Source organism: Cinclus cinclus, chromosome 12 (assembly GCF_963662255.1).
Source record: "Cinclus cinclus chromosome 12, bCinCin1.1, whole genome shotgun sequence".
Lineage (NCBI taxonomy): Eukaryota > Metazoa > Chordata > Aves > Passeriformes > Cinclidae > Cinclus > Cinclus cinclus.
Window position 1 is genome coordinate 11658442 of NC_085057.1, and position 15392 is coordinate 11673833.

General features: G+C 45.3%; 1 protein-coding gene across 4 annotated transcripts; it reads right to left on the reverse strand.

The window, feature by feature from the left end:
- Nucleotides 1-6236: 6236 nt before the first annotated feature.
- On the reverse strand, nt 6237-14855 carry GATA2 (GATA binding protein 2). 4 transcript variants are annotated; one of them, XM_062500781.1, is made up of 5 exons: nt 14549-14855; nt 13267-13866; nt 10475-10617; nt 7384-7509; nt 6237-6550 (listed from the first exon to the last, which is right to left on the reverse strand). In XM_062500781.1, the coding sequence occupies exons 1-5, from the start codon at nt 14775-14777 to the stop codon at nt 6251-6253; spliced, it is 1398 nt and encodes a 465-aa protein (XP_062356765.1). In that variant the 5' UTR covers nt 14778-14855; the 3' UTR covers nt 6237-6250. The 4 variants fall into 4 exon arrangements, with proteins under 4 accessions (XP_062356765.1, XP_062356766.1, XP_062356764.1 ...); XM_062500782.1 differs by having other exon boundaries at nt 7384-7467; nt 10475-10620; XM_062500780.1 differs by having other exon boundaries at nt 10475-10620.
- Nucleotides 14856-15392: the final 537 nt, after the last annotated feature.

Below are 15392 nucleotides of genomic sequence, written 5' to 3' on the forward strand. Positions count from 1 at the left end.
TTTTGCTCATCTAGTTCTCTTATATCTATGGTTAACTCTCAACATGGGGTGTTTTTACTTCCAAATTTTTCAAGGATGCACAAAAAAGAAAACAAAAATAAAATACAATAATGGATGTGCTGAATTAAAGCAGAAGATGGTAAAATAATCTGTATTTTACAGCAAAATCCAGTAGTGATTGCCTTGAGATCATCCTAGCAGTATAACCTGCTGCCAGAATGCCAATGTGGGCAAGTGGGAGTGAACCAAAGAAGCAGAGATAAAAAATCATAACCAAATAGACAGCAAAATGTCCCAGATCAAGAAATCTGCCATGTACTCTCTGCCTGACAGAGCAGGCAGGAGCTGAATCAAGAGCCAGAGGAAACTAAAATTGGGGAAGACTTTGGTGAAGCAGGTGTTAGAAGAAACAAAGGTCCATCTTCACACTCTGGCATTGATAGGCCCAACTCCAAATGATTTACACAGGCTCTTGACCCTCCTGAGCTAGAGTCAACTTTCCCCTAAATAACTCCCTACAGCCCAAAGTGCAGAACCACAGAGGGAGGTGCATGCAGGATACAGGCAAGTGGCTGTTTTCTGCCTGGTGCTGCTGTATAGGCTGGGTTAACGTTATACTTCCCTGATTCAGGTTTTTATAGACCAAACAGTAGCCGTTCCCTCCCTCAGTGGTATGTGGAAGCCTTTCCCTGAAGGAGGAGTTAGTTTGCTATTGTCTTTCTACCTCCTGGATGTTTTCTCTGCTGTCTCTCTCACCCTGCAACCACGTATTGTTCAGATGCGCTTTCGGTGCTCAGAAATGCAACTTAGTTCTTACTGCAAATGCAGGGCAGTTCTGCAGTGTCTCCCATAAGTTTCCTCTGATGAGAGTCCTAGACCCTCCCAGCAGCACCTTGGTGCAATGTGAGCCCTGGATTTAGGACAAGCTCTGGGTCTGACAGGGACGCATCAGACTGAACTACCAGGGTTGACTGCAAAGCTGGCACCACAGAGAATTGCACCCAAAGCTGTTCAAGCAAATGGTGTCTCTGAACTGGCACCAGCAGGTTGCCCTGATGCTGAGGTTTGATCTGTTAGACCCAGAGAAGCCTGGTTTGCACTCATATCATAATGCTTAAAGAACAGTCACTTACCCTCACTTAGAAATGTTTACTTGCAAGGACCAGATGGCCCAGGGAACTGGGCTAAACAAAGCATTTTACTTCTAGGTCATGCATTCTAATCCAGTCCAGGTTGGTGATTAATGAACATACTTACCTGATAGCCACTTTTGGCTTCATTTTTGGTTGTTTTTCAGGCTAATTTCCAAGAGGAGATGCCTCACCACACAGTCTCCCTCTCTGCCCTGCCACAGTTGGTACTGATTTGACTGTCTCTGTGGAGAAGCCAAGGATCAAATGCTCCATGGCGCCAGACTGTTTTCTTTTGCAGCCTGCAGGTAAGGGGAAGTTGTCCTGTGTCTGGCTGTGTCACGCCTGCACTGTGGATGGGCAGGAGTTCAGTTTGTAAATCTGCCACCCCAACCCCCTCCACCAACATGATTTTTTTTTTTAATGGGAAAATGTTTAATTGCAGTTGACATATAGGCACTCTGCTATGAACTTTACATGCAATCACAGATAACAGCATCAAAATTAATGCCTGTTTCCCACTTGTCCTTCTATAAGCAATAAACGTTTGGCAAGTCAGTAAATAACAAAATTCTCATGTGGCCATCTACAGGTCACCAGGATACTTAAGAAGTTTGCGTTAATTATACCATGTTTGCCATCAAAGAGGGGATATTAACCCTTTCAAGCTGTTGCAGGAAAGCAGTGGAGTCATTTGAAAGTAAGTAAATAAAATCTTGTCACTAAAAGCGCAACCTTTGCAAAATAATAATAAAAAGGGATGTTTGAAGCAAAAATCTCAGTAGACATCATGGAAAATACAGTACCTTTTCAGCTTCCCTTTTATTTATTTTGTATTTTGACATCAAACACTCCCTGTAACCTAATCTTGGCTTTTGATGTGGCCGTGGAGACATGACAATTAAGCACCGCTTAAAACAATAATCCCAACAACAGGAACCAAAGGCAAGTAATGTCAGGGTTCCCCCCTCACAAAAATCCTGTCCCCCAGTGTTTGGTGGTAGTGAAAGGACTATAAATCCAAATTTGTTGCCTTGATATCTGCTCTGTGCTTACACTTTACATTGAACTTTACACACTTGCTCCATTTCCATTCCCTGCTGTTTGTTTTTCTTCTGCTATGCGAAATGTCTGGAGACAAACACAGTACACATATTGCAGAGAGATGGTTTGATCTTTCACAGATTAGTGCCACCTGACAAATACGGGATTACTTATTATCTGTGTTGCAGGAACTGCTGAAGCCCCTGCTCAGAGAAGCACGCTCCTCGGGGCACTGGGGGATGCAGCACCCCTCCTGACAGCCTGATGGATTATGGCCCCAGTTCTGTCAGCAGATCCAACCAAACCAGCACAATGACGGCAGGGAGACAGCCCCCAGGTAAGCCACCATCACAGCCTGAACGGGATGGGTACTGTGCAACCAAAGCAAACAGCTTGATTATTCCATATTTTAAAGAGATGTTGCTAGTTCTCTTTTCTCAGCTATTCAAAGATGGAGGGAGACTGAGTTTAGTTATAATCCTGTCGTAAACCTGCCTGAAAAAGAACATGTTTCTTTTTAAATGAAGCTTGCACAGTATGCTATAAACTGCCTCATTTTTCCTTTTTTTTTTTTTTAATGGGTGTTTGCACTAAGCCTTGCTGAACAAGTTAGAGAGATGATTAACTCGTCTGAAATTATGCAGGAAGGCCTTGTCCCAGCTGGATGTTCTTCCTTCAGCACATGGAGAGCTGCTGCGACTCTGTGGTATTCACAGGCAGGGCTTGCAATAAGGGCTGGGCTGGAGGCTGCAGGGGGAAAGAGAAGCACAGCTAGAAAGGGCTGGAATTTACACACACACACACACACACACACACACATACACACACACACATGGAAAAAGGAACCCAGGTTATTTTTTTCCTTAGTGAGTAAAGAGTTATCCCCAAGCTGGTTTCCACAGGGGATCAAAGGAGGAAACCCAAAATTCCTTAGCAGTTTTCTTGAAAATTTTGTTGCAGCAGCAGCAATGCCCATCCATCCCTACACATGGCATTGCAAGACTTTAGTCCCAAGGGTTTCCTTGTGTGGGTCAAACTCCCGTGTGATGAAAGCAGCTGCAAAGCTTTGCTCATGGAAGATCTGCTTGTCCATGTGCATGGCTCCCTGAACCCAGGGCTGCAGCCCTCATTCCCAGGGCAGCACTGAGCAGCTCCAGGCTGGCCATCCCCCCTTGCTCCCTTCACGCCACTGATAAAGACAAACAGCAAGGAACAGGTTTTCAGGTGGAGAGTGTTCCTTTGGAGAACTTTCCCTGGTCTAATCCAGGTCCTGCCTTGAAATTAATTAAGCAGCTGGCCACTTTTCTACATTTACAGTACTTTAAAAATGAGTTTTAAATGTAAAAGTATTTCTCCAAACACTTTAATAAAAGAATCAACACCAAAAAAAATTCAAAAGAAACCACAGTTCACCAGCTACAGTGCAGCTGCTGCCTCAAAATTTAAATTAGTTTAGAAACTTAGGCACACTTAACTGCATGACCTCATCATCCCAAAACAACACTGGAGAATGAGCTTTTGTACCTGTTCTTCTAATACTAAATTGTTCTTTAACTACCTTTTTTTTGTCCTACTCTGTTAGGTTTTCGAAATACCAGTAGATTTCTCTGCATAAAGTATAAGCTAATAATTCTACTGGGCAGCAATGACGATAATTTTTCCTCCCTCCCTACTAAAAGCAGCTTTTATGACATAAAGCAGGGCACAGGTAGTTTCACAAAAAAGGTATTTATTATTCTTAGCAATATTCACCTTGAAGGAATATGAGGAAAGCATACACTTTTTACAGACAATATATAAACATGTTGTACATAATTAACAATAATTTAGTTCACTAATCCAAAAATAAGCAAAATAAAAATTAAAATAAAACCAGAAAATACTGAAGAATTTTTTTATGCTGATACAAGTACAAAATAATTTAAATCTCAACTGCCGTTGTCTATGCTGCAGTGACTGACAATATATTGCACTTTGTCAACTGTATCAGTAATCCCTGTCTTTCACCCACATCCCTTCCCCTCTGCCCAAATCCTACAGAAATTTGAGTTGGGTACAAATAATGTACAACTGTACCATTGTAAAAGGTAAAAAGTAAAAAGGACCTAATTTTTTACCTCAGTAGATTAAAAATTCTTATGATTTCTCCCAACCAATTTAGTTTCCCATTTATTTCCACTTCTTTACAAAGTGCACCTATATGCCTACGCAGACAAAAAAAAAAAGGAGGAAAGCAGGATTTTCATGGCTGCTTGGTTCTTAATTATAAAACATTAGAATTACAGGTTTTAAAAAGAATTTACATACATCCATTTTTTGTTTCATTCTGTTTTTTTCTTTAAAGCAGGACTTTTGCAGTAAAGATACAATTTGGCTTGATCCAAAAAAACCCAAAAAAACAAAACAACAAAATAGTTAAAATTTAAAAAAATAAAATAAAAAGCTTGTCACAGAGTTAAGCTTACGTGGTTTACATTATCAAACCCCTCTGTTCATTGGGGCATTTTCATCAGAAGTATACCTAAATATGTACACTGTATGTTATACTGGAGCTTGTGTTCACAAGAGGCATCAGATCATAACAATCAATAGAATACACTTCACATTGGCAATAGCTTTGTTTTCGGTCATTTACGTACAATAAGGTTTAATAATGGGAGATTTAATTTTTTTTTTTCATTTTCTTTTTTTTTTTTTTTTTTCCTCACATAGAATCCTCTACAGAAAACAGACGTTCCGCCTAGAACGATGCTTTCCCTCAGCTGTCTCTGTGTCTGGGATTTGACTGATGTGTGAAGCTCCAACTGATTGTCTCTTTTTCCCCTCTCCAGTGATCTCAGCCTCATTTCTGCCCTTCCTCCCCGTGCAGTCCACCGGGGCCTGGATGCCTGAGACAGCACACGCTGGCTGCATGTGGATGTGGTGGCCACACTGCCCAAAGTTTACCCAAGCAGCTAATCTGCATTTTTAAACGACAGCTGCCAACACAACAGAACAAAATGCTTCAACCTCTAAAGTCTGCAAGCAGGATGGTTTCTGCGCCCCATTATAGTTTTGGCTATGCTAGAACTTATACAGGCATTTACCAAAATTGTGTTGCAGCTATCACCCCTTGCTAGTGCAGGATTGCCTTCCCCAAAGTTTTTTCCCAACAGTTTGTCTGACCTAGGTTGTCTGGTTTAAGGAACTGTAGGGTAGTTGGGAGAGGGGCTTTTTAAAAATAAATTTTTCATGTTAGGGAGAATAACAAAAGAATTGTGTCAAAATAATCACCATCTTGGGCATATTAAAATTCCATATTATGGCTACATTTTTGCTTTGTTCCTCACCCTCGCAATCTTTTCCCCCTTCCTAGTAACTTTGGTATGGAAGAGAGATGGAGCCAATCCAAGAGGGCTGTTGAGTACATTTCCCCTCTCCTTGTTTTGAAGGCAGCTTTTCTTACAGGGTAGCCATTGCAAATGACAGCACGAAAACATGCAGAGGGGTTGAGGCTTTTTGTGGAAAACAAAATAAATATGACTTTGTGTCTGATTTTAAAAATTACAGTTTAATAAAGATGCCCTTTTCTTTCTTATTTTTTTCTTTTTCTTTTTCTTTTTTTTTTTTTTTGGCTTTTTTTTCTTCTTTTTTTTTCCCTATCCCAAACAAAGTCCGCAACAGTAATCCAGCATGTCTGGCTTCCAGTGAGCCAATTCCATCCTGGGAGGCTGCTTATATCTCTTTACATTATTCACAGTAATAACAAAGAGAGAAATGAAAGCCAGTTCCAAGCCTTCTCCTTCAGCTTCTGCCATCTTTTGCTTCCTGCTGGACCATTAAGTATCGAACAGGCGAGTTCTTTTTTCTTATACCTGAGGGGGCAAAGTGCATTACAGGCACCACTACACATTTCTGCAGAAGACCCATCATTTGCAAGGTTTTAGTCCAGCATTAGGAGTTAAACCACATGGGAGCAAAGGTCTCCTTTTGCCATCCCTATATTCTCCTCTTGGCAGAACGTTGTTTTACTTGGAATCATCTTAGGCAAAGTCCCATGTTCTTTATATCTGGATGGGTCTCTTGGTCATCAGGTTTTATCCCATGGCTGTAACCATGCTGGATGGGTGTGGGTGTCCAAATGAGATGCTGGAAGAGGGGTGGATGGGGGTAGGTGTTGGTAGGATGTGTCCAGAGTGGCTGAAAGGGGGCAAATGCCCCATGGGTGCCATGTGACTGGCAAGGGCAGCAGCGCTGAAGGGAGACGACTTCTCCTGCATGCACTTGGACAGTTCCTCAAAACACTCGGAGCCTTTCTTGCTTTTCTTTGATTTGTTGGACATTTTCCTATTCCTGGTCTGAATTCCTTCCTTTTTCATGGTCAGAGGCCTGTTCACCTGCAAGAAATGAGAAAATCAGGCTCATGCAGACAAAATGACCTTATTGTGCAAAAATGAAAATATTTGGACAGCCCCCATGTGTTTTTCCTGGATGGAGACCTTTTTCTGGCCAAAAAAAAAATGGTGTTTCTCTCTGCAGAACTTGTTTATATTGATTTGTTTAATAAAACCACACACAAAAAAACCCCCGACATGAAAAACAAATTGAACTGAATTTGGCAGCTGATGACTCTCTTTCCTGTAGGTTTACCCTCAGTCCTCATTAATTTCCTAATAGAAGATCAAACTGGGAGGCACATGCTGACCCAAATTCAGTCCTCAGACATGAGCAATCTTGTACCAGTAACCTCTGTTACCTACAGTGTAAACAATGTTCCAACATATCAACTGTTCCATCTTAGGATTAATTATTTAAAAAAAAAATAAAATAATACAACAAATCCTTAGATACATTTTTTTTTTTTTTTACAAGTCAAAACGAAGATACCCCACCAGGATTAATTTTTGCACAGAGCCCATCCCAAATGGCCTCTGTTTCTGGAGGGAAACGGCGCACAAAACCCACTTAGTTAAAACCAAGTGTGGCAGCTCTATTTTGCCTGATTTGCCCAGGCGTTAGAAGCCAAGCTAATACATTGTAATGTCACTGAACTTAGCATCACTATGCTGACAAAGAACGGCTGTCACTTCCCAGGGGAACCTTAGAGACGGGGAAGGAATAAAACAACAACCAAACCCCTGAAACCAATAAAAGCCTAGTGTACACCATGCAGTTAAGACATCAATCCACACTAGGCAAGCAGCGACACATGAGATGAGTAAATACTCACATTGTGCAATTTATAGTAGAGTCCGCAGGCATTACAAACTGGGTCCCCGTTTGCATTACGTCGCCATAAGGTCGTGGTGGTTGTCTGACAGTTGGCACAACAAGTCCCTGCTCTCCTGGCCGCTGACTAACCAAAAGAAAAAGAAAATTAAAATGTATCACCAGGTGGACGGAGATCATAAGAAAGGTCAAATTTGACTCAATATTTTTGGTTTGGGGAGAACTTGTTACTAATATTTTACAGAGCATCTCAGGGCTGGAGGAAAGCTGCTGTCAGTTTTCAGTTTTATAGACATTACGGTTACGTTTAAATTTAAATATTCTCCTATGCAAACTTTCAAGCCCCGTGGCACTCGTGTGCAAGGGAAGTAAGGAGAGAAACAATGAATCTCCAATTCCACAAACAAAAATTTTAGAGGGGTGAAAGAAAAGTAATCTTGACTTTTTCAAATTTTCCCTTTGCAGGATTCTAGAATGCATCAAGAAAATGCATTTGCCTTTTTCTTTAATGACCAGTTTAGTCTGTGCCACTGTTGGGATGGGGTTTGAAAACTGGGAATCTTTAAGAATGTAATTTTTACCCCTACCCTGGCTCTTGAATGTTGGGCACAAAAGAAAATGAACCACATTACTTAGCTGGGTGCAGTATTTATCAGAGCCATCACTGACAATTCAGTTTGCATTTACAAGTGAAAGGGAGAAAACAAAAACGGCTCCAACTTTCTTTAAATATTTAGCAAACCAAATTTCATGCCTTGCAGCAATGATTCCCTGACCCCGTCTGCCGCCTCTGTCCCTACTTAGTTCCTTGGCTGACAAGCCCTCAAACAACTGTCTTAAAATTAAACAAAAACACCAAAAATCCACCACCCTTTCCTAAAACTATTGTTCTGCTGAAACCAAGGTGAGGGGAAAGAAAAAAGCCCAAACATTCACCCACCTCCCAAAACAAGAACAGGAAAAGTAGAACAGCAGGCGCCCGTGATTGCTGGACGGGCCCTTGTCTAGCAGACCCCATGAAAAAGCGTCCTTTGTGCATGGACAGTGACATGTAAAGTATTATGGACAAACTAACTGCACCCCGTATTTTGGGAAATTATTTTGTATTAGAATCCTTCAGCCCTGCCTCTAGAAGTGGTCAAAATACCAAGTCCATTTTGTGCTGCTGAATTAATGCTGACGACTCCATATTTTCTTAAATTGGAGTTTACTTCCTAAAGCGTATCAATCGCGGTCGTTCCCTGGGGGCCTTGCTCCCTGGATATTTCTGCAATTAGCCATGGGGTGAAGTAGCAAAGCTCACAGTAATACACAGGGCATCTCTGTGAGCACAGAGCCTGTCCCAGGGCAGCGGGATTCCCAGAGAACTCCATGCACTTCCCTACCTGCCACCCCCAGTGGGGACCAGGCGCCGCTGGAACCACAGCTCGGCCCGCTCACCAAAGAGGAGCACAGGGGTCTGTTCTCACTTGCTCCTGATTTATGCCATGGCCCTCTGAAACTTTCTCAAAGCTGATGGACGGTTCAGCAGCTCTAGGCAAGAATCAGGCCCTCGGAGACTCATGTATTTCGGTGCCTTACTTGCCTGTGAGAACAGGCCAAAGGCAGAAAGAGGGGGTACCCCCTACTGCAAATGCACTCATGCAACCCAAACACAATTAATGCCAGACGTCCAAACACTGACATTATTAATACAATCACTTTGCTATTGCATGGCAGATGAACAAATTCCCAAAGATGGCCACCTCCTCTCCCCTGCAAACAAGCAAACTACAGTGGAAAAAGGGGCAATAAACAAAGCTGTAAATCAAGTAAAACAAAACAAAACATTTAAACATCTAAACACTAAAAGAAAACCTCTCTAGTGTCCCCCAAACCCGGCACAGTGAGCTAAGTATAACAGTCTCCCAACACACTGAAGGTGGAGACCTGTGTTTGCATATTTGAGATGGCTTACTGATACTCAGCTATGCTGCTTAACTCTATGGCCTGTCCCATTCAGTCTGGAAAGCACTTGAGCTTGAGAGACCGATAATGTTACACTGTTGTCTTAACATTTTTCTATATGTCAGTCAACTTTAGAAGGCAAGTCATTAAGAAGCTTGCATAGCTGAAATACTGACTCAGGACAGAAATCTTTTATATCCCATCCCTCCCAGTGTTAGAACAGCAACGTCAATTTTCTGCGCTCTAAACCTCATTCATATTTGACCACGAATAGCTAGGAGACTTAGGCACCATAAATCACAAAGCTCAAAAAAAATATATTTATTATTCTTAGCATTTTACGCATTATTTGCAGAGTAGAGTGTATTAGAAATTTCAAAACAGCAAGCATGACTGGCAAGGCTTGCCTATAGAAACTCTCTAAAGCTTTTAGAGTCAGGAAACAGATACACAAAGTTTCATTATCTTTAACGTACAGATATCCGGATAGGAAACTACTACCAGGAGCTTAGAAAGGACTTTTTTTTTTTCATCAGTCAAATGAAAATACAAAGTATAGGTGACTCCATGGAAAAATAATAGGATTTTTTTTAACAGTAGGGGAGTCTGGGGAGGGAACCAATATTAATATTGCCAGAGAATATAAGAGTGAAAATTACTTCATGGCTTTTATACAAATAATTTTCAAGTAGGGAGCAGTAGCTTTGACTCATCTGATTTGTTTTGCTTTTCTGGAGCTGGAACTTTTTTTTAGTACATGGTGGAGGACATTCATGCTCATAACCCTTTCGCTCCCAGTGTGTGCCCAAACGGTCCCAAGAGGCCAAGTAAATGGAGAATTAAATTAAAAGCTGTCATCTGAGGACAAACGGGGAGAAGGACACAGATATCCCGCTCGCATTGTGAGCGGCAGGGAGGCTGGGGACAGAGGCAGGCTCGGTGGTCCTGCCGGGATGGGGGCGGAGGGGCAGAGGGGGAGATGTGCCCCGAGGCACAGCAGTGACCTCGCAGTGACTGACCCCCGTGTACAGTACAGCTCGGCTCCACGCAGGGGCTGAGCAGAGAGGAGGCACGATTGACTCGTGCCTGTGTGTGGTCCCGTTGCCTTATTTATCCCCAAACCCAGGAGAAATAAAGACACCTACCAGCCTTCGCTTAGGTTTAATGAGAGGTCGGTTTTGACCGTTCATTTTGTGGTAGAGCCCGCAGGCGTTACACAGGTAATGCCCGGTGCCATCTCTTCTCCAGAGAGGGGTAGCAGTGGCTCCACAGTTCACACACTCCCTGCCTTCTAAATGGAAACACAAAGAAAACAGGTTTCTTTCTTCAAAAACAAATTCACAAAATCTTTTTGCATTGTACTTTACGCATTTTTCAGAAGTCAACATAGTGTGTTAATTCTGTTAATTAAGCACAACCAGACAGCAGTGACATCTACAGTACAGGCAGCAAGGAGCTCAGTGTTTCAAGAACTCCCAGGCTCCAGTGAGTATTTAATGTCATGATCAGGAATAGGTAGCACTCTCTGCAAAGTGAGAAAGAGTGACATTCTTATTGTGTCAGATAGAAGTTATCGTTTCAGCAAGGAGAACTCCCTCAGTCTTCAATGGGCACCACTCCCCTCCCGGATCTATTGCACTCCAGTGGTGAAATCCTGTGTTCCCCTGCCACAAAAACACCCATGCACATGCACACAAACACACACACACCTGCAAACACAGGAGAGAGTCAGAGGAGGAGGTTTTCTAGAAATAAATCTAAGCAAAAAGACCTCCAATTCTGCTCTTTCTTTTTTGTTGCAAATGCTACAGTATGAGAAAGTAGAGCCGAACAGGCTGGGAATGGATACAGAATACCAGGGTTTCAGTTATGATTTTTGTTCTAAAGGCATAAAAATGCTGTTGATGCTGTTCTTTGAAAAAGTTTAGTTTTACCGGACATTACTGTAAAAACAGGCATGAGTGCTTTTCCTCTTTCTGTGATTTTTCAATAATCCAGTTTGGATTTGGTAGGGAGCAGTTTACCTTAATTATTAGTTTTAGTACAATGTGGTAAACATGTCACTGTAGAATAGCTGCATTAAATAAAACACAACATCTAACTCCTAGATATCTGTTTCTGCATCAGAAAGCTTCCTGCTAAAAGTTCATTTGCTTTGGATGGTTTGAGGGCACGTCTGCTTAATATAGAAATCTCTCTTAATACTGTTCATGCAAATCCTACAGTATTTAACTGGAAAGGAAATTCTTTTTGCTAATAACTGAAGCAGGCCATGTCGAGTTCAGCGGGGCTTGTGTCTGCTTTAATCTAGGGAGTGGGTAGCTTTTAAACAACACAGTCTAGAGTGAGAAATGAGGGGAGCTCTGCGGCACTGCATTTGTAGCTTTTGTCCCTCCTAGGGCAGGAAGCTGCAGGAGTCGTCCTGTCGTGAGTCTTAGTTTTCCTACAAAAACACTGAGTGGTCACGAACTTTCCCCAGTTCCTTGCGCTGGGAGCTCCCTTACAGAGGGGAAAAAAAAGAAGGAACCGTAAAACAAAAGAAAAAGGGTCCTTGCTTCCCCCATCTAAAAATCAGCAGCAGCTATGGGACAAAAATTTATTTAAAAGCTACTCAGGATCCGTCTGTCTTTAGAGACCTGGATCTTGAACCAGTTTCCAAAACTCAGGAGGTTTGGGCTACCCATTGCCTCTAGTTTCTCTTCTATGCACTATGTAAAAATGCATACACATAATAGCAACTGCCTGGAAGTAACGGCAGAGCAAGAATGTGTTTTTCCCCTCCGAGGAATCATTTGAAACAGTACTGATGAGCTTGTAAAATAGCTGGTATTTTTGTTGCAAAACTCGTAAGAGATCACATTTCTAAATTATTGTCTACTTAAATAAAAACATGTAGTGTATTCATAAGCAAATATGTTCAATGGAATACATATGCAAATGCCTATAGGGCCATTTATTTTTAAAGGGCTGTCCAAATTCAGTCCCAATATATTGCAGCTAATTTCCTTCCACTGGTGAGAATATTAAACCAAGAAGGTCAGCAGAATTACATAATTTCTCATAATTTGTGTCTAGCCGTATAACTACTGTGATTTTAAAGTGGGGTCAAAACTTTGTTCATCGCCTGCTTTACAGATTTAGGACTGCACTTTTAGAAGAAAAGCAAGGAAGAGTTGTGTACGTGGGAAAGGTCTGCAGACAGTCCTTTGGAAGCAGAGATATGACTGATTCAGAAAAAAGAAAGGGGGGGTAGTGTTTTCTAGTTAAAAGTTAGGCTGGGTAAGTTGGTGACTGGACACCTTAGTCTTATTCACTGGTATGTAAACTGTATGTGAACTTCTGCTCTTGTAAATTGCGAAGGGAAAAAAAAGGCCCTTTGCGATCTGAAGGGGACAGGCCAGGGAAGTTTCGCTTTCATCTTGCACCGCGGCTTTGGGTGGTGTTAATGGAGAGACGTGCAAATTATGGAGGGAGAAATACCTATCGCTGGAAAGTCCCCATGTGTCATCCATGCGGGTTTCCCTGGCTTGAGGGAGCAGGGTCGAGCCTGAGCCCCTCGGGAGCCTGAGGCCTGCTTTTCTCCGATGAAAAGGGTTCGGGTTTCTCTCTCCATATAAATCCCTCTTTGTACAACGCGGTCTGCTAGCTCAGACTGCCCTGGTCCCCGTGCCCCGCGGCCCCTTCCAGCGCCCTGTGGCCAGTGCCTGGGTGCATTGGCACCCACAGGAGCCCCGTCCAAGCTCTATCTCCTACTTTTAAAATCCCAGAAAAGCAGAACCAAGCAGTCACCTGTCCCTCTGTCCCGCAGAGGGCCAACACAAGCACGCAGCCTCGCCCCGACAGCCGGCGCAGCCAACCCAGCACCCGCACCGGGAACCCGGGAGCGCGGCCCCTCCGCCCGGGACACAGCGGGAAGGCCACGGGCTGCGACACTTACCCGAACAGGACCTGGCCTTGCTCCGCGGCTTGGGGGTGAAGCTGGACGCGGGGCCCCCCAGAAAGCTGCCCGGGTGGAAGAGGCTGCTGCTGTAGTCGTGGGCCGCCGGCACGTAGGAGGGGTAGGTGGGGATGGGGTGGTGGGTAGAGGGCTGGGCCCCCATGCTGGTGAGGCTGCTTCTGAGTGGGCTGGCGCTCTCCATCTTCATGCCCTCCGACAGCGACACTTGGTACTTGATGCTGTCTTTGTCCTCCTGCCGAGCCCCGGCGGAGGAAGAAGGGGAGGCGGCGCTGGTGGAGTTGGGGTCTGGGGACACTTCCTTGGGAGGGGTCGGGGGGAAGCCGAAGAGGTGAGAGCCGGAGTGCGAGGCCGGAGTGAGCGAAGACACGGAGGCGGTGCTGGAGGTGCTGCTGCCCGGGTACACCGAGATGGCCCCAGGCGCTCCGGCCGCCGAGGGGTGAAGGGGTGTCTTGGTGAAAGGGCTGACGGTCCAGGGGTTGTGGTGATGGGCAGACAGTGCCGCCTTGCTGCTGTCCAGCCAAGGGATCCCGGGGCTGTGGATAAGATGAGGCCGGCACATTTGACTCCCGGTCAGGCGGGCTGTAGGAACACAAGAGCGTTTGGGGTCAGTTTGGGGCGGCTCAGCCCGGAGCGGCTCTGGGGACACCCCAGCTCCCCGGGGTTGGGCAGCTCCTCGGTGTGCGGGCAGCCAGAGCACTTGGCCAAGGGAGAGAGCAGCCAGGCTGGTGCAGCAGCCCCTTCGCCCTGTCCCATCAGAGGGAGATACCAGCCAGCCCGGCCAGAAGGAGCAAGGGGAGCGGGAGGGGGATTCAGGCAATCCCTTTCCTCCCACCCCATTCCTGGGAAAATGCGAGCAAACCCCTTTCTGCTTTATCTTTCTGAGCTGCCATAACGGTGTCTCTTTGGTTCCTAAAAACACCCCCAAATAAAATCCATCGCCGTTTTGAATCGGTTTGTATTTTGCATCCGGGAAGTAGCCGTGTCTGAGAAGGTTTTTGGCCCGTGCGCACACTGTTTCCCCTTCCTCTCTCACCTCCCCCCTTTCTTTCCCTCCCCTCCGCTAGTCCTTGGTTATCCCTAGGGTTAAAATCCACCCGTGCCTGCCTGTCTATCCTGTTTTCGCTCTCCTTTTCCCCGGCTCGGACACACCGAAGCGGCCCCGAGTGAAACTTCTCACCCCCGCGCAGGACAGCCGCGGCTCGCACGGAGGGGCCCGGAGCGCTGCCGAGACGGCGGGGAGGGGGCCGGGGTGCTGATTTACCGTGTGCCTGGCTGTAGGAGACCCTGGCCCGGGCATGGGCGGAATTGGCGTAGTAAGGGTTGCCCTGGGAGTCCAGGTGGTTGAAGAAGACGTCGACTTCATCCGGAGGTAGGAGCTGCGCTGGTTCCATGTAGTTGTGAGCCAGCCCGGGGTGGTGGCTATCGGGGTGCTGCCCGTTGAGCACGGCGTGGTGGGCCATCCAGCGAGGCTGATCCGTGGCCACCTCCATGGCCTTGGGCCTCCCCTCTCACCCAGCCCCAGGCCAGGAGCGAGCAGCGCTCGGTGGGGACGGAGAGTGCTGCTCGGGGGGGGGGGGGGGGTCGCTTTTGACGCTGCCTAGTGGGTTTTGAGAGATTAGGGTGGCTTTTCTTAGAAAGAAAACCGCCGGGTGACTGGAGCGCGCCCTCTGAGGCGTGGGAGAGGACCCCTGAAGTCAGCGTGTCCCTCTGTCAACAGGCGGGTAGAGGAGGCAGGTCCGGGGAAGCGCCAGGGCAGCACCTGTAGGGAGAGACGGGAGGGTTTAGCAGCTTGGCCGCCCTGGGTGCGCTGCTCGACGGGCCGGCTCCCGGCCGGCTTCTTTACCCGGAGGTACATGGATGGGGAGGGGGAAGCAGAGCCCCTCCTCCCTTCCAAAAATATCCTGTCCCCAAAACTCCTTGCCTTGCTCTCTCCCTCCTCATTGCTCCACAAAATAAACAGAGATACATTTCAAACTCTTAACTAAAAGCAAAAAAAAATAATAAAAATAAATGAAAAAGGGAGGCAAAAACAAAGGAAAAAAGAAAAAAAAAAGGACAAAGCTTCGTTTCCCTCCCCCCCTCCCGCTAGAAACGTCAATAGGAGT